General features: G+C 46.9%; 1 protein-coding gene across 10 annotated transcripts in view; it reads left to right on the forward strand.

Moving 5' to 3' along the window:
- MIB2 (MIB E3 ubiquitin protein ligase 2) overlaps positions 1 to 25,232 on the forward strand; it is a 312,619-nt gene that overhangs the window by 253,650 nt on the left and 33,737 nt on the right. For all 10 annotated transcript variants that reach the window (XM_078642419.1, XM_078642424.1, XM_078642421.1 and 7 more), the window contains 3 exons: positions 2,611 to 2,765; positions 12,924 to 13,050; positions 23,879 to 24,097. In XM_078642419.1, the coding sequence (XP_078498545.1) occupies positions 2,611 to 2,765; positions 12,924 to 13,050; positions 23,879 to 24,097 (501 nt within the window). The remainder of the gene's footprint in view (positions 1 to 2,610; positions 2,766 to 12,923; positions 13,051 to 23,878; positions 24,098 to 25,232) is intronic.

Below are 25,232 nucleotides of genomic sequence, written 5' to 3' on the forward strand. Positions count from 1 at the left end.
AAATGGTGGTGCTGCCACGTTTGCTCTACTTCTTCCGTACACTGCCTGTGTGGATTCCGGCGTTTTTTTTTCAGAAGCTCAGGGTCTTGACCACAGAGTTTATTTGGGGCTCAGGTAGGAGGCGGGTCGCACTGAATACCCTGATGCGACCAAGAGCAGACAGGGGACTGGCGGTCCCCGATTTCGAATGGTACTATCTGGCGGCGCAACTACAGTGGCTCACGCAGGCGGTGGCTCGGGAGTTCAGGGGCCCCGGAAGGGCCACAGGGTCGAGTGATTCCCCGGCACGTGCTGTCATTTATAGTTGTTCAGCAGAAGATCTGTCTTGACCAGCTTACTCTTGAGGAGCGTACTCTCTGCTTGTGTTGGAACAGGAGCCAGAAACGAGCAGGGTTCCCCTGTCCGTATGCCCCGGAGATTCCTCTGGGCATGTGCACAGCCCTTCCACGTGGAGGGGACTGGTCCGCGTTGGCGGTCTGGGAGGAGCTTGGAGTCCACATGTTGGGGGACTTGTATAGGGACGGGGCTCTGTTATCATTCCAAGACTTGCAGAGCACGTTCGAGTTACCGCAGGGAGACTATTTACTGCACACTGCCTTGGTAGCAAGGATTCAACGACGATGGAAGATGGGATTATCGGAGTACCCGACGTTGTTGGGCTGCCAATATGTAACCATGGCAGCCGGTTCGTTTAAGGCTATCACGTGCCTCTACAGGCGACTGTCGACCGAGCGGTTGCCACCCCTGGATGCCCTTTAAGGCAAATGGGAGGCGGATATTGGCAGACCTATACCGGAGACGACATGGCCGCAATGACTGCGGCGTACTTGGAAAGGCACGCGTAATGTCAAGTTTTAACTAGTGCAATTCTTTACATTACATAGGGCCTACCTGACGCCGGTTAAAATCCTACAGTATTTTGGGGGTTCCCGCTCACCGTGCCCATGGTGTAACACCAAGGGAGCTGATTTCAGTCATATGTTCTGGTCTTGTGCGGGGCTGGCGTCCTACTGGGAAGAGGTGGTGGGATGCTTAAATCGGGTGACAGGACGCGCGATTGAGGCGGAGATGGGGACTTGCTTATTGCTCTGGTTCCCACATACTCCCAGCACTAAGATTACGAGTAATTTTTACGATTTGGGGTTAATAATGGCTAAACGGGAGCTCACTATGCACTGGAAGTCAAAAGCGGGACCTAGCTTTTTGAGATGGCGATCCAGTTTTCTACATTGGGCAGGGAGTGAAGGGACGCTTCGCTTACAACTAGCTAAGCGCACTACGAATGAAAAAGCTTTAGAGGCAGCGAGGGCATGGGGAGCGTTGGTGGCAGAACTGCAGGCCCTGGACAGGGATGATGAAGAGGAGGAAGAGGGGGGAGAGTTAGATCGGAGAGAGAGAGTGCATATGGCGAATTCATAAGTAGTACAGAGTGATACGGGGCACACACCTGCAATACGAAAAGGAGACCGCCTGGCACGTTCCAGGCTTAGAGGTACTAACGGGCAAGTGCGGAGGCATGAAGAACGTACATTTACTCAATGGAACTTCCTGCTTGTTTGAATTTTTTTTTCCCTTTCTCTTGTTGGATGGGTAGCAAGTTAGGATGAATTAGAAGTTGTTGACGGGGCTGACTAAGTAAGAGCACACTGACGGGGGTGGAAGGGGGGGGTTCGGACAGTTGGGGTATGTAATGACTGAGAGATGTAGAAGGCCTTGTACATTGCCTACTGAGCCATCTGCGTAATGGCTGTACTAGTAGTTAAGAGATGAAAGGTATGAAAGAATTAAAAATAATAAAAATTCTATAAAAAAAAAAAATGGAAGATGGCTTTCCTCGTAGCAATAACCTCCCTACGAAGGATTAGCGAAAAACATGCGTTCACTATTGAAGAACCGTATTTTCAAGCGTTCCCAGATAAAGTGCGTTTACGCACAAACCTAAAGTACCTACCAAAAGTTATATCACCTTTCCATTTAAATCAAACTTTACTTATCAGTTTTCTTTCGAAAACCAGAAACTGTAAATAATTCTGCGGTGCTTGCTGCAGGAGACTGGTGTTTTTTAACTGTCGCTCTAAATTAGTGTACTATTTAACTGCACTCAGTGGGAAACCACCAAGTCTCCCCTGTTAGGCTGGAACCCTCAATTATATTCCTCCCAATTACTCTCAGCAATACATGATAATATGGTAAATGGTTCATGCACTGATGACATCACCTCTGAAGCCAACTTCAACAAGCCTGCATATTGCCACAGTTTTGGAATTGGCCTGAAATATTGTGTGATGTGAATGTTTCAGTGTGCGCGAATCCTTGCACGGCCTATGGCTGAGGTCTGAAACAGTGATCATAACAAATTCCTCCAAAGATGCATAATTGCTGGGGCTGAGTGTGTGACTATGTTCGAAAACTTTAATGCTTGGAATTTATTTGGGCTTATGACCCTACACTATGGTATCATAATGTGGGATGTGTGTGGGATTCTATGTTACTTATATTGTCCCTTCTCTAACCACTAGGATGTATGTGCCTGCAAGCTGTCATTTTCATATTGTACTGTTGTGCTTATAATGCAATGTTACATAGCATTGCTCTTTGTTTTATTCCTAGGATTCATTTGGGGACACGCCACTACACTATGCTATCACTGCTGACTTCACAAGCATTATCGAGATTCTGACAGATGTGCCCAACATAGACTTCACAGTACAGAACCGCCAGGGCTTCAACGTGCTCCACCATGCTGCCTTGAAAGGAAACACCCCGTGAGTTGTCAGGAGTTTAAGAGGGTGTACATAAAGCAGGTTGTGTCTGCTTCATTTTCAAAGTTTTCTGCCTCTTATCTTCTGTCTGCCTTTTATTAATTGATTCTGTTTATCTCTCTTAATCTCGGTAGATGCATCTGGTGTGTATAAATATATGCACATTTGTAACGTTCTAACAATTTCACAGGGTTGATAATGATTCTATCATGTTTACGTTGAAAGAACCTAAGTAAGTCACCCTGCTGAAACTTAAAAAATAAAAATCGTACTCAGTCCACCTACATTGGTTCTTGGAAGTTTGATGCAGATTAGTCATGTGGTAGGATGGAGAGAGTTGTGTTTTAAGGGTCATCCCAACTTTCCTCTTTACATTTTCATTGGTGGTCTCAACACACCAACACCGCGAAAACTACTGGACTGATTGACACAGAACCTTGACAAGATTTTCAGTATTATTTCTTAATCCGGGATCCTGTTTGATTTAGTGAAAATCTATCTTGAGGTTTCAAAAAGAAAACTTGGGTTCAGAGCACTTTTTATATATTGCAATTTGGATTCTGGACTGATTTGTGGATCCAGATTTGACTAAGCCAAAGCATTAAATGTTTTTGCAAAGTGCATTTCCACCGTGTAGGGCATAATGGCAATATATACCAGATATTTATCATTACCCAACTCATTTCGTTTACCTCAGAAAAATTAAAGGCTTTGTAGACCTGCTGTAATTGAACCGGTGATCATGAGGTCAAACACAGATCCATGGAGTGCATGGCAGTTCTGTCGGACCCAGCTTACTGAGGTAGGAATTGAGCAATTTTTGACCCCCTTCAGCTACTTCAGGATTCACAATGCTCTGTAAGTAGACCCCGTTCTTAACCTTCTGTTGAGGTCATGGAGGGAGGGTGTGGTAGTGTGGCTGGCTGTGAACACTCGACCTAGAGGGATGGCTGGGTGCGGTACCCATTGGGATGAAATAGGCACATTTTATATAGAAACATTTACACAGTTAGTTTGTATGTGAACAAAAAACTAGATTCAAAGAAAAATGCTGGCCAGCTCTGTATGTATGCTGTTCATCATTACTAGGCATGTGGCATGGCACGAGGTAACGTGTTTGCATCCAGTACCACACGGTAATTTATATGATTACAAAATGTAAGATTTTAATTGAAAAATATTTCTAGAGCTACGTTATTTTTGTCTTCTAGGATTGCTTATTAACCTATGACATAAAACATTTAGCAAATTCTCAGTAGAACAACTATTTTGAAGCAGCTTTATGTTTATGATCTTAAACCCTAAGTCCAAAAAATCTTGCCAATTATCATTGGCCATGCAAGAATAACCACCATGCAATTGTCTTTCCTTGTGTGACATAACTATCTATGATGGTATCACAGATGACACCCAAAACAATATCACCAATAACATCACAGATTGTGCATGCCATTCTCTATCTGTGCAATGACCTCCATATTTAGCATACCAGAGAGTGCTGGATGAGTCAGAATCAGGGTTCCCTAAAGATACTGGATGGATTGTGGGTGGCTCTTGTGTACAGAGAGGAAGATACAAAGCACTGCTGTAGCTCTACAAGCCAGGCTAGTTTTAGTCTGTTATCCAGCCAAGCAATACATTACAGCATCCTCCATGTAGATTTATCAGTCAGTCAGGCCTTCTGCAGGTGGCAGAAGGTCATCTCATCTACTCCTGTGCTGTGGTCGCAACAGCAAGGTTTCGCAGAGATCCTGGCTTTGCCTCTACTGTGGGTGAATAGCCCACCAGCAAAGTCTCTGTCCCTGGCAAATTTCTTACCAGCATTGATGTAAAGGATATCCCAAGATACAGATGATGTACGAGTTACAGGCTTGTTGGTGGCAGTATTTATCCAACTTGGAGGAAACAGGTGGGGGAAGGTTTGAATAACCAAACTTCTAGTTTGTTCAAAGTTCAAAATTGGATCAATATTAGGATGAAGTGCATTTTTTTCTTTTGTCCATTCATTTTTGTAGGCTGTGGGGATGGGTCGGTCAGGATCTCGAGTATATCAGGCTCAGAATTATGCAGCCCGTCATGGTTTTTAGTTGACAAAATCATCGAAAGTTAGACAGAATTGCACGCCCTAGTAGAATCCTCCATTAGAGAATGGAAAAGATGGGTAAACTGCAATCCACCTACCAGGTAACATATGGAGAGAAAGACCTAAGAAACCGGTTCCTGAAGGCAGTCCGGTGCAGTCAGACAAGACAGCTGGCAACATTGCGTAATGGTGGTGACCACCAGTACTCATTTATCATAAGACTTCGGCCTAAAGGAAGAGAGTGAAAAGACGAAAATGGGGTAAGGGAAAGGAAGAGAAAAATAGGAAAACATTGATAAAGGTTTAAAAGCAAAGATACAAACGATCCTGCTCTATGAGGTAAAGAGAAAGGAAGTGTACGTTGGTGGAAGAAAGAGGTATGAAGTGGAATCAAGACTATATGCAGCCTTTTTTTTGACAACCCAAGCAATCATCCGTTGGCTTCTAATGAAAACTTTAGGCCCCTGTACTTAAAAAAAAAACTAATTCAGCACTGGACGGCTAAGAAACCAAACAAGCTTGTTTTACCATGCACACGCTATTGTTATGGACGTCCACCAGTCATGTCAAATACAGTGAAGGTGTCACTGACATGCAACAAACACAATTCATAAAGCAGAACAGATAAATGGAATCCAGTTATGGGGACTTAGAGAGCCACTTATTGTGGAAAAACAGAAGTCCCACTGCAGTACAGGTAGAAAGACTTTGTATCATTGATTTTCAGCTACCACCACATCACCTCATCTCCTGATGGGGAGAGCAGAAGCCACCCTCCTCAGAGCTGGAGGTGTACATTAAATGTACCTCCTATTAACAGGGGTTAACTCTATTGTAGACCATCTTTTTAAAAGGAAGAGCACATTCAGCAGGTATGCAGAAATCTTTAAAGATGTACACGGTCTTTACATTGGATGCCCAGAAATGTGCAGATCAGTTCATAAGATGTTTTGTTTTAAATGGCAATCCCACATGTATGGGTTACGCCATGGTTGTCATACGACAAGGCCACCCTGCTGTCACATAGCTCTTCAATTCTATTCCTGTGTCCTGCCAATTTTTATGAAATTTTCTGTGAGTTAAAGAACTTCAAAGTGGCAATCCGGGCAAAACTTTTCAGCTCTCAACATTCTTTCAAAAGCCCATATCAAGTTAAAAACATGTTTTCTGGAGATGAATGTTATTAAGGTATACTTGTGTCCCATTTTTTGGGAAATATTTCCAAACCTGGATGTTGAACTTACATCAAAGCAAACAACTATTGTAATGTGGACCTACCTTTCCAAAGTTGATGTCCATCTGTTAAGCAGTATCTGCTGCGTCAGTGAGCAAACTAGATACTTTGGGATTTTGAGAGAGGAATGCCATTTTTGGCATACTCTATGATTTATGTTGCATCCCTTGACCAATCTGCTTGAAACTGGGCAAGCTCATACTTGTATGACTTTATTAGTGATTTTAAGAACAAAAACATTCAAACTAGTTTAATGGCCTGGAACGGACATGCATATACATATGACATTTTGTGGTGATTCGTTAAGGATTTCCTTGTTCAAAAGACTATATTTGAAGTCTGTTTCAGAACTTGTATAATTTGAACTTCTCAGACGTGATATTTTTACATAAATTGCTCAAGACCGTCCTCATCAATTGCACGAAAATTCCATAGATACACTGGGCCTGCTTGGACTCCAATTACACTTGATAAATGATGAAAAGTGATCCATACATTATAGAGAAAAAACACTTTCGATTAAATTAAGAATCTGATAGAGACTACTAGCCGCAGATTTCTTCACTTAGAATTATCCCCAGGCGTGAAACTGGATCCGGAAACTTTTTTTGCCACAGCATGCCGGGGGCGGGGCGACATCACGCGACTCTGCCCAGGCGTCGTCCGCGCAAGTGACGTCAGCGTGGTCATATAAGCCCCACCCCTGCACGCCCACGTCAACTTTTTCCTTTTCCGCATGCAACGCGGATCCGGTCTTGCTGCGGGCCTGTTTGGGGCCCTTTTTTCTTCACCAATTGTCTTCTGTACTGGTGGAACAGTGTGTGAATGCCTTTGGGCTTTAAAACATGCACGTCGCGTGGGCATCTTTTGTCGACGACGTACCCTCATCTCATTTGTATGTGGTGTTTAGGGGAGGATCACGGCACCACTGATTGTGAGGCGTGTCAGCAGTTGAAGCCGAAGCCGCGGCGGAAGCGCTGCATGAAACTTCTATTGGCGCCTCTCTCCAGGTCGACCTCCTCCCCTCGATCAGCTTTGGCAGACGGCTTCAGATACGGCCGTGGCCGTCTTCCTCGTCCTTCTCCGATGTCACGAGTGCGTCGCTCCCCAGTGGATAAGAGTCGCAGTTTGTCCCCGGGGGCTGGTGTTCGGCCTTCCGGGGGCGTGTACTCTCCGTGGGTGATGCAGCCCTGTGTGTCGTCCTCCTATCCACTGTTTCCCGGTGAGGGAGTGTCGAGAGTCCAGTTGGAGAAATACGCGACAGCTTTGAAAGCCTCGTTGGCGTCTCCTCCTCCTTCCCTTACTGGGGCGTCGGCGGATCCCTTGCCTCGCGCTGGGCCCTCCGCGGCGCCGCTGCCGCCGGCTTTGGGGTCGACTGGGTTAGATCCAGGCTTGGAGGATGTGGTACTTTAGGGGTACGGCCCCTCTGGGGTCCCTCCTTCGCTCCACGGCGCCTCTGCCTCGCCGCAAACTCCTACGGGAGTCCCTGTGGTGTCGCAGGAGGTCGCCGGGGCTCGAGTCGCATCCCCGAGCCCCGCTCAGCCCTCTGGGCAGGCGGCGGCCTAGTCCAGGTCTGACCAGGCGCCAGTGTCAGCTTCAGGCAGCGCCACAAGGGTCGGTCACCCCTTCTCGTCCCACTCTTGGCCGAGGTGGGGTGGGGACGCCTGTCTCGTTCCTCCCCGCGGGCGGCTGCCTCATCGGAGGGCGAGTGGGAGTCATCTCTGGTGCCACCAGATGGGTCGCCGGACTGCCTCTGCAACATTCTGGGCCAAGGCTGGCGGAGAACTTCGGGTCAGTCACCCGGTCCCTCTCGTCCCTCCATGCAGGCGGCTGCCTCGGCAGAGGTCGAGTCGGCGACGCCCTTTGACCACTTCGGCTCCGGTCCCCGGTGTGGTGTAACTTGGAGGCGCCCAATCCGGACTCTCCTTCGGCGCCGGATGGTGCTGGTGTCCTACCTCAGGGTGCAGACTCCACAGCTCCACACAGAGGTCATGCAGCGGATTCGTCTACGGACGGCCCCTATTCTCCAGAGGCTGGCTGCATTTTGGTGTCCTCTTCCCCGTAGACTGGCCGCCGCTTGGTGTCTTTTTCACCGGCGTCGAAGGGTGGCTCCCCGCCCTTTCTGAGGCCGAGATGCTCGTCGGAGGAGCGGCAGGTACCCCATTCTTCAGTGCCTTCTGGCTTTCAGGTCTGGCCCTTGCCCGTCCCGCTTGGCTTCGGGGATGGACTTCTTAGTCTACAGCCGTCACCCACGGAGGAGCTGATTTCTTCTCCGCAGGGCCCTACTTCACACACCCAGTGTCCACGGCTGTGGGCATTGTGCTCATGGGGGACCCCACTGCTCATTTTCCGGCAGACCATCTCTTGGAGGTTTTCCACCAGGGCTATAGAGAGAGGGAGATCTTACTCCCCTTTGAGAGTTTGCTCCTTTCTTTCCTGGAGGGAGCTTGGAGGCGCCCAGCCTCGGGAGATCCGGTGCCTCAACGCATTCTGCATCGTCACCTTCCGGCGCCATGTGACCCAGCGTGCCTCTCCCTCCATCCCTCTGCTGCCAGTCCACTCTTGAGGACTGCTTTTCTCTCCCTGCCGCCACTGTTGACTCCGCCGTCCCGGGAGGCCCGCTGGCTGGACTCTTGGGGGTGCAACATGTTTGCCTCGACCATGGTGACCCTGCGGACCCTTAACACCTTGTGTGTATTGGCAAGGGCCTCCTCTTGTCTGTGGGATTCGGCTGAGTCTCTGGGTTCAGCGGCTTCCCAGGTGACTGTTCAGGTGGACCTACGGCATCATGCTTTGGATGGCCGGGATCTAGCGGCGTTTATTCTCCGCTCCGCTCTGGACATCTCTGAGGTGTTGGGCCGGGCTATGGCTTCCTCAGTAGCCCTCCATCGCCATGCTTGGCTTCGGGACGGTGTGTTCCCTTAGAATATTCGGGAGCGGCTCATTGATCTTCCGTTTGATGGCAGCCTGTTGTTCCATGCTCAGGCTGACTCTGCCATCCAGTGGTTCCTGGCAGAGCTCCGTCCTCCTTCACCTCCTACTCCTCCTCCTCCCCCTTATTCTCCTCCTCCTTCTCTTTCCCCTCCTCAGTGACTGCTGAGCTGAGCTGGGGTTGGGCCTTTTGGATGCCCTTGCTTTAGGTGGTATTTGCTGGCCATTGAGTCCTCCTTGCTGGGACTTTGGCATTGTTGGCTGCTGGACGGCCCTTGTTGCCTGCTGGACGGCCCTTGTTGCCTGTGTGTGTGTTTTGCTGGACTTGTTGCACAGACTTGGCCCTGAGAATAGGCCTTCTGTTTTTCTTTGGGCTGATGTCATGCCTTCCGCGGGGCTGTTTTTTCCCGTGACGCTTTTGCTTTCTCCTCTGCTGCGGAAGTTCTTCCAAAGAGGGTTCCCGTGTTTTGGGACTTACTGTACGCTATGTGGGGTAGTGGTAGTTATTATATAGCTTAGCTCTGCTCTGCTGGGGAGTGCTGGTTGCCTTCAGGTGCCTGTTCTACATGGCGTTTCTGTATGTTGTTATTCCTTCTTGAGGTTGTGTGCGTGGCCCTTGTAGTAGCGGGTCCGGCCATTTCCTCTCTTTCCTGCTCTTGTTCTGGGAGCTGGGATGTTTCAGTGTCCCTCCTGCTTCTGGCGGCTTAGGGTGATAGCTGCCGTTCCGGCTGGCCTGTTGCCTCCCTCTGGGTGGCTTCGCCTCTTCCTTGGGCCCTCTGGGCTTCTTCTTGTTCCTCTGCCTGTCCTGGCTTTGAGTGGAAGCTCGGTTGCTCTGGGGGTGGAGTAGGGTATTTCGGCCTCTCTGGCCCTGCCCTTGGCTCCTCTGTTGAGCGTGTAGGGACCTACACTCTTCCTTCTTCCTCCTACATCCTTCCTGGGGCTGCTAGCGTTGACTTGTGGGGGTCCTCTTACCTGGTAGGGAGGAGGTTGCCTTACTGGTCTACAGGGCTGGTCCCCTGTGGACATTCTGTCCTGTCCAGACTGGTGGGGTCCTTTCGCAGACCTTCCTTCCCCGTGGGTATTGCTAGGGTATCTATTCTACGTGAAGAAATCTGCGGCTAGTAGTCTCTATCATATGTATGAGTTACTTACCTTCGGTAACGATGTATCTGGTAGAGACGATTCTAGCCGCAGATTCCTTCATGCCCGTCCTTCCTCCCCGTTCTGCGAGGACCCCTGGGCTGGTCTTTGGTACTCTCTTCCCGGTGGGGGGCCATGTCCTCTGTGAATGCCTTCTTTTGCTCTTGACGGGTGGTTTTGGGAAGGTGGAACTTCTGGGTTCCTATGCCCCGCTGCTACGGCTGCTGCAGGTCGGGAGGTTCCTCCCATCTTTCCTCCCTCTTGCTGCTAGGGACCTGGCCCCTCTGTCACCTCTGGGTTGGGGCTCTCTGGTCGCGCCTTACCCTTGTTTCTGGGGGGGTGGATGCCCTCTTAGCTGGGGTGGGTGGAGGTTGGCTGTTCCTGCCTGTTGGGACTGTCTCCCTTACCTTGTCTCAGGGGGTGGTGTAGGCCTGCTACTTGGGACATGACTTTACGCATGTTCCCTGTGTATGAGGGGGAGGTGGGGAATTGCTGTCTATGTATTGGTTGGGTAGCTGCTCAGGGCTCTGCTCTGTTCTTCCTTTCCTCTTTGCCCTTGGACACTGCAGTGTTGCTCTGTTTTTATGGGGTTTCTGTTTTGTATGCTCTTTCGCACACTATTCCTATGCTTCCACAGTTTTTTATTTGGTGGCTCCGCGTTGTGGTGCGGAAAAGTTCTCCAAAGAAAACTGACATGGGTGTGCCGGGGTGGGGCTTATGTGACCTCGGTGACTTTAGGTGCGCGGACGACGCCTGGGCGGAGTCGCGTGAGGTCGCTACGCCCCCGGCGCGCAGGGATGCTGTTCCAAAAAAGTTTCCGGATCCAGTCTCACGCCTGGGGATAATTCTGCGTGAAGGAATCTGCGGCTAGAATCATCTCTACCCAGATACATTGTAACTGAAGGTAAGTAACTTGTACTTTAAGTATAATGCAGGCTTTGGTAGAGTGAGCAAAGTCTGATTCAATGAGTGTCTGTAACACAGGACTTACACATTACTCCATATTCATATTCAAGTGCTGTCTGATCATAGTGACTGGCAAATTAGTGAACAAAGCTGGTACAAAGGTCACTGAATAGACTGTTGAGAAGACATTGATTTGAGGCCATCTTCATGTTTATTCAGGGATTCTCCATTTGCCCAAACAAATGTATTTGCAGACCTGTGTCTGTAAATTAGCACCAGTTAATACAATGGTAGTAGCACTTGCAATCTTGGACAGAAACATGTATTCATAGGCTGAAATGTACATTTATAGATAGAGAATGTATGTTCATTAAAAATCTTCACAAACGTTTTAGGAACAATTAATTTCCTGCATACATAATCAGACTGCACAATTCCATACAGTGCACTCGATAGCTCCATATTTTCTTTCACTTTAAAAAAAGACATTCATTTGAAGAAATCATGTCTAAGTGGAATTTAAGGTCACTGGATCTCAAAAGCAATGAAATGCATAATTTAATTGGGTTTTGAAATCAATCAATCAATCAGTAGATTTGTAGAGCTCTTCTTGTCACCTGTGAGGGTATCCAGATCTCGCCATATAATTATACCAAGCACAAAATACAGTAATACCCACTTAACTTACCTTAATCACCAGACACCATGCTACAACTTAATGCATAATTAATGGAAGACTTAAGGTTGTGCTTTGTTTCTTTTGTACAGGTGTGTGAAGTTTATATTTTAGAAAGATTTGTTCCACTACTGTTCAGACTTTGTATTGTACTTGTAATAGCTTGCACCCACTGTAACCTTAACTTCAATTGAAAACTTGTTTTCTTCCAGAACATGTGTTTTAGCACTAAAACCTGTTCATAGAATGTTGCTGAACCAGCAGAAATGCTGCCCTAGTTTCCAGTTTGTTGCAGCATCACATTTTCCGCTGAGTGTATATTTTGTGGCACAGGAGAGTAAAGGAAGCAGCTGAACTTCATAAATTGGATGCCCTTTACTCTCCAAACCTTGCCTACACTGTGCTTTTCTGGCATCAGTCATAGTGCTCGACACCTTAGTGTTTTCATAGCACTTCAGCCCAATAAGATTTTGGGAGTTTGAAACAAGTTGGCTGTGCTTGCACACCCCACACTTTTTTTGCGAGTGAGATCATTTGTTGGGATACAGCAGGTGATCCATCAACCTTGACAGGAGCAATTTTTTAGAGGCCTTAGTATTATTGAACAACATTTAGAAACATTGAATGTGAGTACAGGTATGGGTCGCGGTGCAGATTTTATGGCTCCTCAAGGCACACAAGCCCTACAGTTCCTGAATTTACCCTTCATTAGTCTCTATTGTTATGGCCCTATAAATAGGGAGAACTTTATATTGGCATATGACTTGCAGTTTTAAAGTACGCGAATCAAGTCATTGCTTGATAGACTTGCAGTTCATCAAAGGCTACCCTACACATCACAAATCGTACTTGTCTTGATTTTCACATTAGCTTATTGCATCTTGGTTCCCGCACCTACACTGATTGTTAGCTGTTCTCATTGTGTAAAGGTGTCATGGGACGCAGTGCATCAGAAGAGGTCATCACAGCAATGCATGTTCCAGCTACATCTTACTGTTTATGTGTACTACTGTACTTCTGATCAATAAACCATTCTTACCTCAAAACAGATCTGTGACTTGCTTGCTAGGCATCTCCCCAGGTGCCTCAATATTCCTATACTCTTTTTAGGCTTTCCCACCCCAACGCTACAATTTTCACTGCTATCCCACTCCTCTGTCCTGACATGTCATTCTTGGTTATTGTTTTTAGAGCTGTCACCAAAATCCTGTCTAGGGCCCGGCAGCTGGTTGATGCCAAGAAGGACGACGGTTTCACTGCTCTACATCTGGCGTCACTCAACAACCACAAAGACGTGGCAGAAGTATTGATCCAAGAGGTAAAAGCATTGGTGAAAACTTTAAAGATGTTGATCAGATGGATGGCAAGGGTTACAGAAATGAAGCAAAGTTGCTTAAATCAGTAAAGTACACTTTAATTGAAATTAGTACAAACCTTGTGTTGGAAGCTGGCTCTTTATTTTATATACCAAAATGAGGAATATGGTGCAAAGAGTGCAGAGGTTCCCTTATGAGTGGACGGGGGCTTGCCCTAGCAATCCCAATGTGCTCTTTATAGTAAGCTGGCTCTGTATATACTATACCAAAGTAAGGTATAGAGTGCAGAGAGTCCAGTGGATCGACAATGGTAGGCAGAGGCTAAAGTAAATAATACCTTACTCTCTATTTGTGGTAGTTTGGGTGAGCAGTAAGGCTTTATCAGAGGGTAGTGTTAAGCATGTATTGTACACACTCAGGCAAGGAATGATTTCACACACTCAAAGACTGATATCTGACCAATTGGTTTTGTATAGAAATATTTCTTGGTTGTATTTTATTTTTAGAACCAAATCCAGACTTACTGCAGATAAGTAAAATAATACTTTTCTCGGGTAATACAGGTGAATGCAGTTGAATGCAGTTACAGGTAGGTCAGATGTTAAACAATAGAAATTACTTTTTAGTTACTTTATGATTACTTTTTAAGTTACTTTTCAGATTACTTTTTCTACTCCGTGTGATATGCCTAGATATCACACTGGGACATTTCTTGGATAAAAGGCGAGTAAAACACTTTTTTATCAGACACAGTTTCTTAGGTTTCCATACAAAACACCCTCAACACTTTCTTGCAGAGGAAAACAGTAGATGCAATCCTATTGAAAAAAATGGGGTTATTGTTTTACAGTGCTGAGGCCCAATGTTATCCAGTAGGGGACCCCCGGTTGGTGGCTGCTCAGGAGCAGACCACAAGGTTGAGGGAGCAAAGCTCCTAGGTGTTAAGCTCAGGGCAAAGGTGGGTTCAAGTTAACACACATAGTGCACCCACAGCGGCACTGGTGGCCGGGTGCAGGGTGTTGTTTTTGCACTGGGTGCCCTGTTGTTTTCTATTGGGATTCTCCGGTTTCAACAAACACTGCAGGCTCAAGGACGAACATCTTCTGGAGGCGACCACCAGTTGGAGATGTAAGTTGGGATGCCATGGCATGCCGGGACACCATCAGCTGGGCAACCCAAGGCCACGGCGTGTCGGGTGCAGGGGTGTCTTTTGGCATTGGGATTTTCTTACAGGCTCCGGTCCCTGTCAGGGGGATCCTCCAAAAAGGGGCTGCAGGTATTGTCGGGAGACTTGAGGTAGGTCAGGAATCACCAGATCCTAGGTCAGGATCGCCAGGGAGACCACCTCTTGGTGTTGGGCCACTCGATCTCGTGCCATGGGTGCCGGGTGCAGACTTGCAGATTTGGTCGGAGCCAAAGTCTGTTGGTGAGTAAATCCGGTGCTCACATGAGACAAAGTCTTGTTGGAGAAGGTAGGGCGTGTCCTCCAGGTTCTGGGATTCCGCTGGAGAAGATTGCGGTCGGGACAGGTCGCGAGGGCTGGGGCCAAGTCAGTTGGTGTCCTCTTCTTCCTTCAGCACGGCTTATCGGTCCTTCTTCTTCTTGTTTCTTCTTGTCTGAGGAGGCAAGGTTCAAAGATGCCCCTAAATACTAGATTTAGGGGCGTTTCAGGTAGGTACAGGTTGGGATCAATGGGTCCCTTCCTAGGGGTGGGTACACTACCTATTATGCCACCCTCCAGTGGGAGGGGGGGCGTAAGCCTCACTCTGGTTGGCTTGGTCCCCCCATCTTCAAGATGACGGGGACTGAGAGTTGTGCTTCAACTCGCCTCTCCCACCTGACGGGTGGGGTTGGCTAAGGTGGCCACACCTCTCCTCTTATCTTGCTTTTCCTGATGATTCTCCCTCCCAAAGAGGGGGTCAGACCCAGTGGGGGACAGTTGCTGGGAGCAGCAAATGGCTGGGTCCGCTCATAATGGTGGTAAGTCTTTAAAGCTTCCCCTTCGTGGACCCAGCCCATTGTGGGGGAGGAGGCTTGGCACCTCTGCCCAGGATGTGCTTTGATTACAGACCCCGATAGCGGTATGCTCTCGACCCAGAGGTCTAGAAACATGTCTGAGGGTGGCAGCTGTCAAGCGGCCTCTCAGCCAGGACATTAGAGTTAGGTCGTTTTTCAGGTGGGCATCTCTGAGAGGCCCTCTGAGTGCATTTTTCATTAAATTTTTCATTAAATCCCACAATAGCATTAGTGTGGGTTTGATGGGCTGAGAAGTTTGATACCAAACTTTCAAGATTTCAGTAAAGCCATTACTGGAAAGAACATAAGCCCGGGTACCTGGTTGGCAGGAACCTAGGGCACACTTAGTCAAAGAGCATCAACATCAGGCAAAAAGTGGGGGGCAACCATGCAAAAAGGTGCACTTTCCCACACACCCTCACCCCCCAACGAAAGAGGATGAGACTCTCCTTTCCCTAGAGAGTCTTCATTGTCTAAGTGGAAGAAGCTGGAAATTCCATCTGCATTGGCATGGGCAGTCCCAGGTCTATTTTCCACTGTAAAGGCCATTCCATGTAGGGAGATGGATCAACTCAAAAGTTTAGGGTTTTCACCTTTCATTTGCATTAGCCTTTGGAGAGGTCTGTGGTGAGTTTGAACTGTGAAGTGAGCACCAAACAAGTATGGCCTTAACTTCTTCAGGGACCAAACCACAGCAAAGGCCTCCTTCTCAGTGGCACTTCAACACTCTCTGGGGAGTAACCTCCTACTTATAAAAGCAACCAGCTTGTCTTGGTCATCATCATTGGTCTGAGATAGGACCGCCCCTATCCCTAGCTCAGAGGCATCAGTCTGCTCAGTGAATTGCTTGGTTTAATCGGGAACTTTGAGATTTGGTGCTCAGCACATTGCCACTTTCAAGGTGTCAAAAACCTTTTGACTGCTAACTGTCCAGTTCACCTTTTTGGGCATCTTCTTGGTGGTGAGTTCTGTGAGGGATGTCGCAATGAATCCATACTCTTTCACAAACCTCTTGTAGTACCCAGTCAAGCCAAGGAATGCCCTGACTTTGGTCTGGGTTGTTGGAGCCTCCCAGTCCAGTATAGCCTGGATATTGGGTTGTAGGGGTTGCACTTGGCCTCTACGAACAAGGTGGCCCAAGTATACAAATGTGCCCTGCCCTATCTGGAATTTGGATGCCTTGATAATTAGGCATGCCGTTTGCAGGGTTTTTAAAAACTTCCCCAGGTGGATCAGGTGATCCTGCCAGGTGGAGCTAAAGACATCAATATCATCAAGATATGCTGCACTAAAGGCTTTCAATCTAGCATGGACTTGGTTCACCATCCTTTGGAAGGTGGCAGGGGCATTCTTTAAACCAAAGGGCATGACAGTAAACTGAGGATGTCAATCAGATGTGGAAAATGCTGTTTTTTCTTTGACTCCTGGGGCCATGCCAATCTGCCATTATCCTGCAGTTAAGTCAAAGGTACTAAGGAATTTGGTTGCACCCAATTTATCTATCAACTTATCAGCCCTGGGAATGGGATGAGCATCTGTCTTGGTGACAGAGTTGAGACCTCTGTAGTCCACACTCAACTCATTTCTCTCTTTCTACCTATGGATGAGGTTTGGGGACTAAGACCACTAGGCTAGTCCAGGAACTCCCAGAGGGTTCAATAACCCATAACTCTAGCATTTTACTGACTTCACCTTTGATGCTCCCCTTAACGTGATCAGACTAGCGATAGATTTTATTTTTGACAGGTACGCTGTCCCCATTGTCCACACCATGAGTACACCAGTGGGTCTGACCAGGGGTCAGGGGAAGAGCTTAGCATACTGCTGTAAGACTTGCTTACAGTCAGCCTGCTGTAGACAACTCCCTCCACTGACCCATCTTTGGGGCTGTAAGAGAGGAGGTCAGGGAGAGGTTCACTCTCTGTCTCCTGATCCTCATCAATAACCAACATGGTTATGTCAGCCCTGTCATGGAAACGCTTTAGGCGGTTCACATAGATCACCCTTTTGAGGGTCCTGCTTGTGCCCAGTTTCACCAAGCAGGTGAACTCACTTTTCTTTTCTAAAATTGTGCCCAGGTCCACCAAGTAGGTGACATCACTTTTCCTTTCTAAGATGGGGTAATGGCCACTCCATTTGTCCTGGAGGGTCCTTGGTGCCACAGGCGCCTAAACCCATAACTTTTGCTCTGGTTTGAGTTCCACAAGTGCAGCTTTTTGTCACACCAGTGCTTCTGGAGCTCCTGGTTGACCTCAAGATTCCTGGAAGCTTTTCCATGTACTCTGCAGTTCTGGACCTTAGACCTAGTACATAGTCCACAATATCTTGTTTGGGTTCTTGGAGAGGCTTCTCCCAACCCTCTTTAACAAGAGAGAGGGGTCCCTTAACATGATGGCCAAACAGAAGTTCAAGGGGGGGGGGCTACTCCCTTCTGAGGCACCTGCCTGTAGGCGACAGGCAAGCATGGCAAGAGGACGTCCCATCTCCTTTTGAGTTTTTCAGGGAGCCCCATGTTCATGCCCTTCAAAGTCTTGTTAAACTTCTCAACAAGAACATTGGTTTGTGGATGGTGGAGTGTAGTAAACTTGTACTGCACTCCATACTCATTCCACATGTGTTTGAGGTATGCAGACATGAAGTTTGACCCTCTGTCTGACGCCACCTCCTTAGGAAACCCTACCCTGGTGAACACACCAATAAGGGCCTTGGCTACTGCAGGAGCTGTAGTAGTCCTAAGGGGAATTGCTTCAGGATGTCTGGTGGCATGATCCACTACCACCAGTACAAACATGTTTACTGAGGCTGTGGGAGGTTCAAGTGGACCCACTATGTCCAAACCTACCCTTTCAAAGGGAACCCCCAACCACTGGTAGTGGAATTAAGGGGGCCTTTGGGTGTCCACCTGTTTTGCCACTGGCTTGGTAGGTGACACAGGAGCTGACAAACTCCTTTACTGTATGGGACATCTGGGACCCATACAAATGGCTAACTAGCCTGTGCCAAGTGTTGGTCAGGCCAAGATGCCCATCTAGGGGTGATGCCATGGGTCACAGTGAGTAAATGCTCTCTGTGCATCTGAGACACTACCAATCTCCTAGTGGCACCAGGGTTGAAGTCTCTGGCCTCCGTATACAGGTCTCCCTCCTCCCAATAGGCTCTGTGGGTATCACTTACATCTCCCTTTTCCTGTGCAGCAGCTTGCCGCCCCAGGCTTTCAAAAGTTGGACAGGTCTGCTGTCCAAGGCACAGCTGTTCCCTAGTGGGTCCCCCTGGGTCTCAAAGCTCAACCTGGTAAGGGTCAAGTTCCATGGGCTCAGTTCCCTCTGGGGCTGCCAAGTCCTGTCCTTGATGAGAGGGGTCTTGAATCTTTTGCTGTCCAGAGGCAGGTTGCCCAGTCTTCTTACATTTACTCTTAGAAGGTTGGGCCATTTTTACAGACTCGAACACTTCTTTTTCACCCTGTGCTCGGCTCTGTGCTCTAGTCTTGACACACACAATCTCAGGGATGTCCAGCATTGCTGCATGGGTTTTTAATTCTACCTCAGCCTGTGCTGAGGTCTCCAGGCCGTATCGAAGCAGACAGGCAGCCGGAAGCTTTGGAGAGCCCACTACCTGTTTCAGGCCAGTAACCTCCCCATCCCCCAGTCTAAAGTTACAATAGTCATGGCATAGTTAGTAGTAACATTGTCAGTGTTTATGACTGGATATGACTTTTCAATCAGGTATTGCTCTGGGGAAACCAGTGTCTCTCTCACCATGGTGACACTGGCACCTGTATCCCTCAGGGCTTCTATCCTAGGCTCATTATCCAAGGGTATTGCAAATGTCTTTAAGTTGGGAGGCCACACAGCTAAAGTGGCTAACTCAACTTCACCCTCAGTGACTAGAACTGCTTTGGTGTGAACCCTGATTTGCTCTGGGCACACTGTTGATCTCATCCGTAGATTGGCTACACCACTACTAACTGGAGGAGGACTTGGGGGCTACTTGTTAGGACAAGTAGCATCTCCAGTTAAGTGTCCCAACTTCTTACAGTTAAAAGACTAGGCCTTCTGGGGATCAAAGTTTTTCCCTTTGTATCTACTATTGGACTGGGAATAGTTTTGGGACCCACCCCCCTGAGCAGGTTTTTGTATCCCGTTTGAAGAATCTTGGTTTTTGTTTTCGGTGTTCTCACCCCTTTCCCCATGGGAGGTTTAGTAACTCCTTTCTTTTGGCCCCCCTGTAGGAAGCTGGCTCTGTGTATACTATACCAAAGTAAGGTATAGTCTTCACGGAGTCCAGTGGAACCCCATAGATAGGCAGAGGTAAAAATAGATAATACCTTACTCTCTATTTGTGGTAGTGTAGGTGAGCAGTAAGGCTTTATCAGAAGGTAGTGTTAAGCATTTATTGTACACACTCAGGCAAGAAATGATGTCACACACTCAAAGACTGAGCTCAGACCAATTTGGTTTGTATAAAAATATTATTTATTTGTATTTTATTTTATAGAGCCAGGCCTGGCACAGATAAGTATTACATACACACAGGATACGTTACTTCTTGGACTACTTTTTAAGTTACTTTTACTGCTCAGTGTGATATGCCTAGATATCACACTGGGACATTTCCTAGACAAAAGATAAGTAATTCAGTTTTTACACATTTGCAGTTTCTTAGTGTTTTCATACAAACCAACTCCACGCTTTTGTCACAGAAAAGCAGTCAATACACTCCTACGGGAGAAAACAGTGTTACTGGCTTACCGGTAAGTACTCTGTCTTGGGAGTTGGGTTCCTGGGGTTAGAAGCAGGGTTCCCCCAGGGTCAAGGATGCACTCTCAAAGCACCTTCAGAGACACTAGGGCAGCCGGGTGCAGAGTGCTGAGGCCCAATGTTATCCAGTGGGGGATAGGGGGCCTCTGGTTGGTGGCTGCTCACGAGCAGGCCACAAGGCTGTGGGAGCAAAGCTCTTGGTGTTAAGCTTAGGGCAAAGGGGACTCCAATTTAGCATACAAGGTGCACCCACAGCAACACAGGGGCGGTCGGGTGCAGGGTGTTGATTTGTCATCAGGTGCCCTGTTGATTTCAAGGGAGATTTTCCGGTTGAAACAAACACTGCAGACTCTGGGACGAAGCTCTTCTGGAGGCAACCACTGGTTGGAGAGGTAAGTTGGGATACCTGGGGATGCTGTGACACTGTCAGTTGGGCCACTGAAGGCCGTGGGATGTCGGGTGCATGGGTGTCTTTTGTCGTCGGGTTTTGCTTACCGGCTCCTGTCGCGGTTGGGGGATCCTCTAGAAAGGCGCTGCAGGCGTCGGTAGGAGACTTGAAGCAGGTCAGGTATCACCAGATCCCAGGTCAGGATCGCCTGGGAGACCTCTTCCTGGGGTTGGGCCACTCGAACTCAGGCCATGGGCGTTGGGTGCAGAGTGGTGCAGACTCGTGTATTTGGCTGGAGCCAGAGTCTGTGGGTGAGCAAATCCAGTGTTCACTGGAGACAAAGTCTGGTTTGGGAAGGCAGGACAAGTCCTCCGGGTTCCTGGGGGCTGCTGGCTGCAGGACACACCAGGATTGTGCTGTAGTCGGTAAAGTTTGGGGCAGGCAGTCAGGCTGGGGCCAAGTCCATTGGTGTCCTCCTCCTCTTCTTCTTCAGCACAGATCTTCGGTCCTTCTTCTTGTTTGAGGAGGCAAGGTTCAGGGTTGCCCCTAAATACTAAATTTAAGGGTGTTTACAGGTAGGTACAGGTCTGGGCCAATGGGTCCTTCCTTGGAGTGGGTACACCCCCTATTATGCCTCCCTCCAGGGGGATGGGGCATAAGTATCACTCTGTTTGGCTGGGTCCCCCATCTGCAGGGTGGCAGGGACTGAGAGTTGTGCTTCGACTCGCCTCCCCCTCCTGCGGGGTGGGATTCAATCAATCAGGGAATTGTAAGCACGCTACTCACACGTGAGGGTTTCGGGGGGGGGGCTTCCCAGATCTGTTTAGGAGAAGAGCCAGGTCTTAAGGGTCTTCCTGAAGGTGTTCAGGGAGGGGGCGCATCTGATTTCTGCCGGTAGATTATAAGATTGCTCTCTATTCCTATTTATTAAGTTGCTGCCACCATTAATGGGAGCTAAGCCTATCTCTGCTCTTTCTTTTTCTAGTACGCCAGGAGCCTGGTCGATAAGGTTTATTTTGGGCAACCTCACTAAGAGGTTGCTGTCCTCAATGGAATCAGAAGCACCTGACCCCACCTGTGTGGGATCTAGGTGCTGGGAGTAGTATTCTTGGAGTTAGGGGGTTTGGAAGTTATCCACTTCCCTGAATATTCCCCATCTGAAAGGCCTTCACCTTTCTCAGAGGGGTGGTCCTTAGTATTCCCTGCCAGCTGTTCCTGGAGCTTTTGTTTGGAGGGATGGGGCCCCATGGTAATATTTTTAAGTTTACATAGAGACCTCAACTCCCTAAATTCTAAATGGAGGTAAGCAATGAAGTCGAGGTCCCAAACCATGTTTTCTGTCATTTGTTATGTTTTCACTAAAGGTTGGGTTCTTGTTAAGAGACAATCTTAAAAAAAATTCTTATTTTTCAAAATCCTTCCTAATAGGACCCTGGTCCAACTTTATTTAGAGGGTAAGCTTGATCCATTGGATGAAGCAGGCGAATGACAAGGCAACCAGAATGGTAAATGAAGTGAAGGCACATATTCAGGAATATGAGTAAGAGGGTGAATAAACCAGGTTTGGGGAGGTGCAATACTAGCTCACTCTTTGGGGTTTAGGTGGGGGGGATTACAGGGTCAGAAAGGCACACAGTGTCAGCAAGTTCTAATACAACACAGCTGGTAAACGAACCCCATGTGCTGTGCCAATTACATTAGTATCAACTACCTTCATACCAGCATGCCAATCAACATTTCCAACCATCAACACAAAAGAACAATCGTAATGGTACAAATGCTTAAGCTAATGTTGTCCGGAATAACTAGCTACCATTCATCGATGGTAAAGCATGCAAAGAAATTTAAACTCGAAGTGCCAGTGTACTCTGTGCCAAGCATGAAAAGTAGGGAAAGAACTCTGTCAGGAAACGGGTATTGTAGCTTTCTATAACTAGTACCCATTTTATCATAATACCATTTGAGTTGTGTTCTCAGAGTGATAATCATGTTAAGTCCCTGTGATTAGTTTTGTCTGTGTCTTTGCATAGGGGAGCTCATCAGCTAGGGAGCTAGGCGAGAAGTGTGACCTGCTCCTCTTCAGACATTAAAAAAAAGAGGCGCCATTCACTAGAAAACCCTTCCTATTTTCACAAAGGGAAACATGCCTGGGAGATGATGTGGTTTAGCCTCTATTTAGGCGGATGTGCAGTTTGACTACTTCTTGAGCAAATTGTGTTATCAGAGGGGAAAATCACTTAATTGCTGTGTTCCTCAGTTTACTTGTCATATTCTGGAACACAGAGTAAATATGAAAATATGCTAAAAGAAGCACTGGGCTGTGTACTATGATTTCAATCTTTACCTCACAAAATGGTCCTGTGAATTTCTGGATAAAAGGTACCCTGTGTGACGGCGGTGACCATCCCTGCAGTTCTCCAGTGATTGGGCCTTGATATTGATCCATATCAGGACTTGTGAGGTTGGAATATATCCTAAAGCTCTCTTAAAAGTCTGTACAGCATACTGGAGGCACTTTTCATATATATGTAGACATATATATATATATATATATATATATAGCAGCATCACAAAATGCAGATGGTGTATGCCAATATAGCAGCAAATATGCAGTTTGATCAGTCTTTCCACACAACGTTTAGCCTACAGGATGCAGCTGAGAAACAAGCTACCTTCATTAAGTAACATATATGCTCTAATGGTAGCATGTCTTCTGCTTGTGTGAGCAGTTGTCCCCGTTAAAGCACACATTTAAGGAAGGTAATCGGACATTGCAGGTGACTCCCCACATTCCTGCTACATACTGGGTAGCAACAACGTTTCTTGTGGTTGGGAGTGAAAACTGAGATGGGATACTTTTTCTTCGATCACAGTGCTAGCATTCATTCCATGTTTTCCAGACAGACTCTTTCTTCTGCTTGTGACATTTCCAATAGAAGCTAGTGGTGTTGTCTTGTATCAAGAGTCAGAAGCATTCTAATAGGTACTTTTGTTACCTCTTGACTCCGTTCGGAAGATCTAACCCCGTTTTGACCTGTTTGATATTGTATACAACAAATTCAGGTTAGTTCTGATGCTGGGTGGATTTGGGTTGTAGTGATAGGTGAAACTGGCCCAGTCTGAATTATAAAGTAGGATTAAACTTGCTCAGTTCTTGCTCCCTATGATATTCACACAAGTAAGCAGGTTGAATGGAACTAGACCATTTTTGTTCTTTATAAAATATGACCAAAGTAACCCTTTTTGTGTCCTAATGAAATTGGAGCTTGCCTAGGTTATGTCTTAATGTTAGCTGGAAATGACCCAGATTTAGGTATATTGATAATGGGTGGAATTCATCTACTTTGGGTTATGATGATGGATGAAAAATTCATTTTGAGCTATAATGCTTTTGTGAGGATTTTGTCTAGTCTGGGTCTATTAATAGTTTGCTTTTATCTAGTTCAGTTCCTAGTAGATGCTGTAAATCACTTATTTTGCATTGTACTGCCATTGAATGGAATTATCCCAGTATAGATCCCAGAAACATATGCTGAAACTTGCCCAATTTTACACTTAATGGAATTTGATTGAAAGAAACACAATGTATGCCAATAGGATACGGCATGAAACTAGTTCCTCAAATCACCAAACATGTCTCTAAACCTAGGATACTTCTGTTCCTTTCAGGGCCGTTGTGATGTGAACCTGAGGAATAACCGCAACCAGTCCTCGCTGCATCTGGCAGTGACGCAAGGCCATGCAGGGTTGGTGCAGCTCTTGGTACGGGAGGGTGCAGATGTGAATGCAGAGGATGAGGATGGTGATGCACCCCTGCATATCGTGCTAGAGCGGCAGCAACTTGTATCCATTATGGCTGAAAGCGAGGGCTCCTCCCTTTTTGCAAAGGTAATGATGTGGGAAGGGATGAAATCTCTCCAGTTTTAATCTGATTTGTATGTAGCCGTGATTATCTGAAGCAAAATGTACTGGTGAAATTGTACGCGTAATTTCAAAAATATTGAAGGCACCATTCAGAGTTAACTTTTATGTTGCTCAAACATTTTTTGTCCATATGCTGACGCTGGCCTTCTATTTTTCACCTTCTCTTTTGAAAGGGTACACCTTCTTTAAGGTGGATCTGCTGTGCTGTGATAAGGTCGTTTATCATGTTATGACACGGCAAAGCTAGCATTATGATCAGTCGTACTACCACTTACTTGAAATGAGGGGCAGTATGACCACATGTAACACGTCTCTGCCACTTATTGCAAGAAGTTCCACCGTAAAACAACGCCGCACCCAAAAGGTGAACAGAGGGATTTTTAAACTTGGTTTCACCTTTTGGCACATCTCAAAATAGTAAAGTCCTGTAAAGGTTATCAGCCGGATTGATGAAGTGCATTTGATCCAGACATTAAGAGAGTGATGCCACTTCCACGGCTTTCTATACTGCAAAGTGACCTTTAAGGACTAGTAAGGGTAAAGAGCACAGGAGGAGGAGTGAGGCGAAGGGGCATACGAGTACCCACCCCATATTTAAAAAAGAATAGGTACATTTATGTAGAACAAATGCATTACTAAAACATAAGGAAACATAAGAAGTAGTTATACTATTTACAGATCAGAGCCTGAAGCTTGAAACAGGCATCAGAAGAAGTGCTATTAGGTTGTTCCAGCTTTGGCAGACACCAGCAGACAGATCCACTGGGTTACCATCCCTATTAAAAATTCAAAAGTGAGATTTGAAGTGGTACATACAAGACTCTCCTTTCTTTAAACCTCTGTTGCCTGGGTGGTAATTTAACAAAAAGCTTTGTTTTTGTGAATAGAAGGACATTCTGTGGAATGAATTGGCATATTGTGCACCGATCCTATTACGTCTAGTAAGCTGTATCAGTTCGAGACCATTCTGCACGGCGACTGAACATATTAATATCTTGTCGATACAACTTGGCTCTCACTTTAATTGTACTCAGCTGTTGATTTAAACATCTGTTTCACTGTTAAATGTTAAAGAATCACTTAATGGATGAAACTGTAA

This window comes from Lissotriton helveticus, chromosome 5_1, assembly GCF_964261635.1.
Source record: "Lissotriton helveticus chromosome 5_1, aLisHel1.1, whole genome shotgun sequence".
NCBI lineage: Eukaryota > Metazoa > Chordata > Amphibia > Caudata > Salamandridae > Lissotriton > Lissotriton helveticus.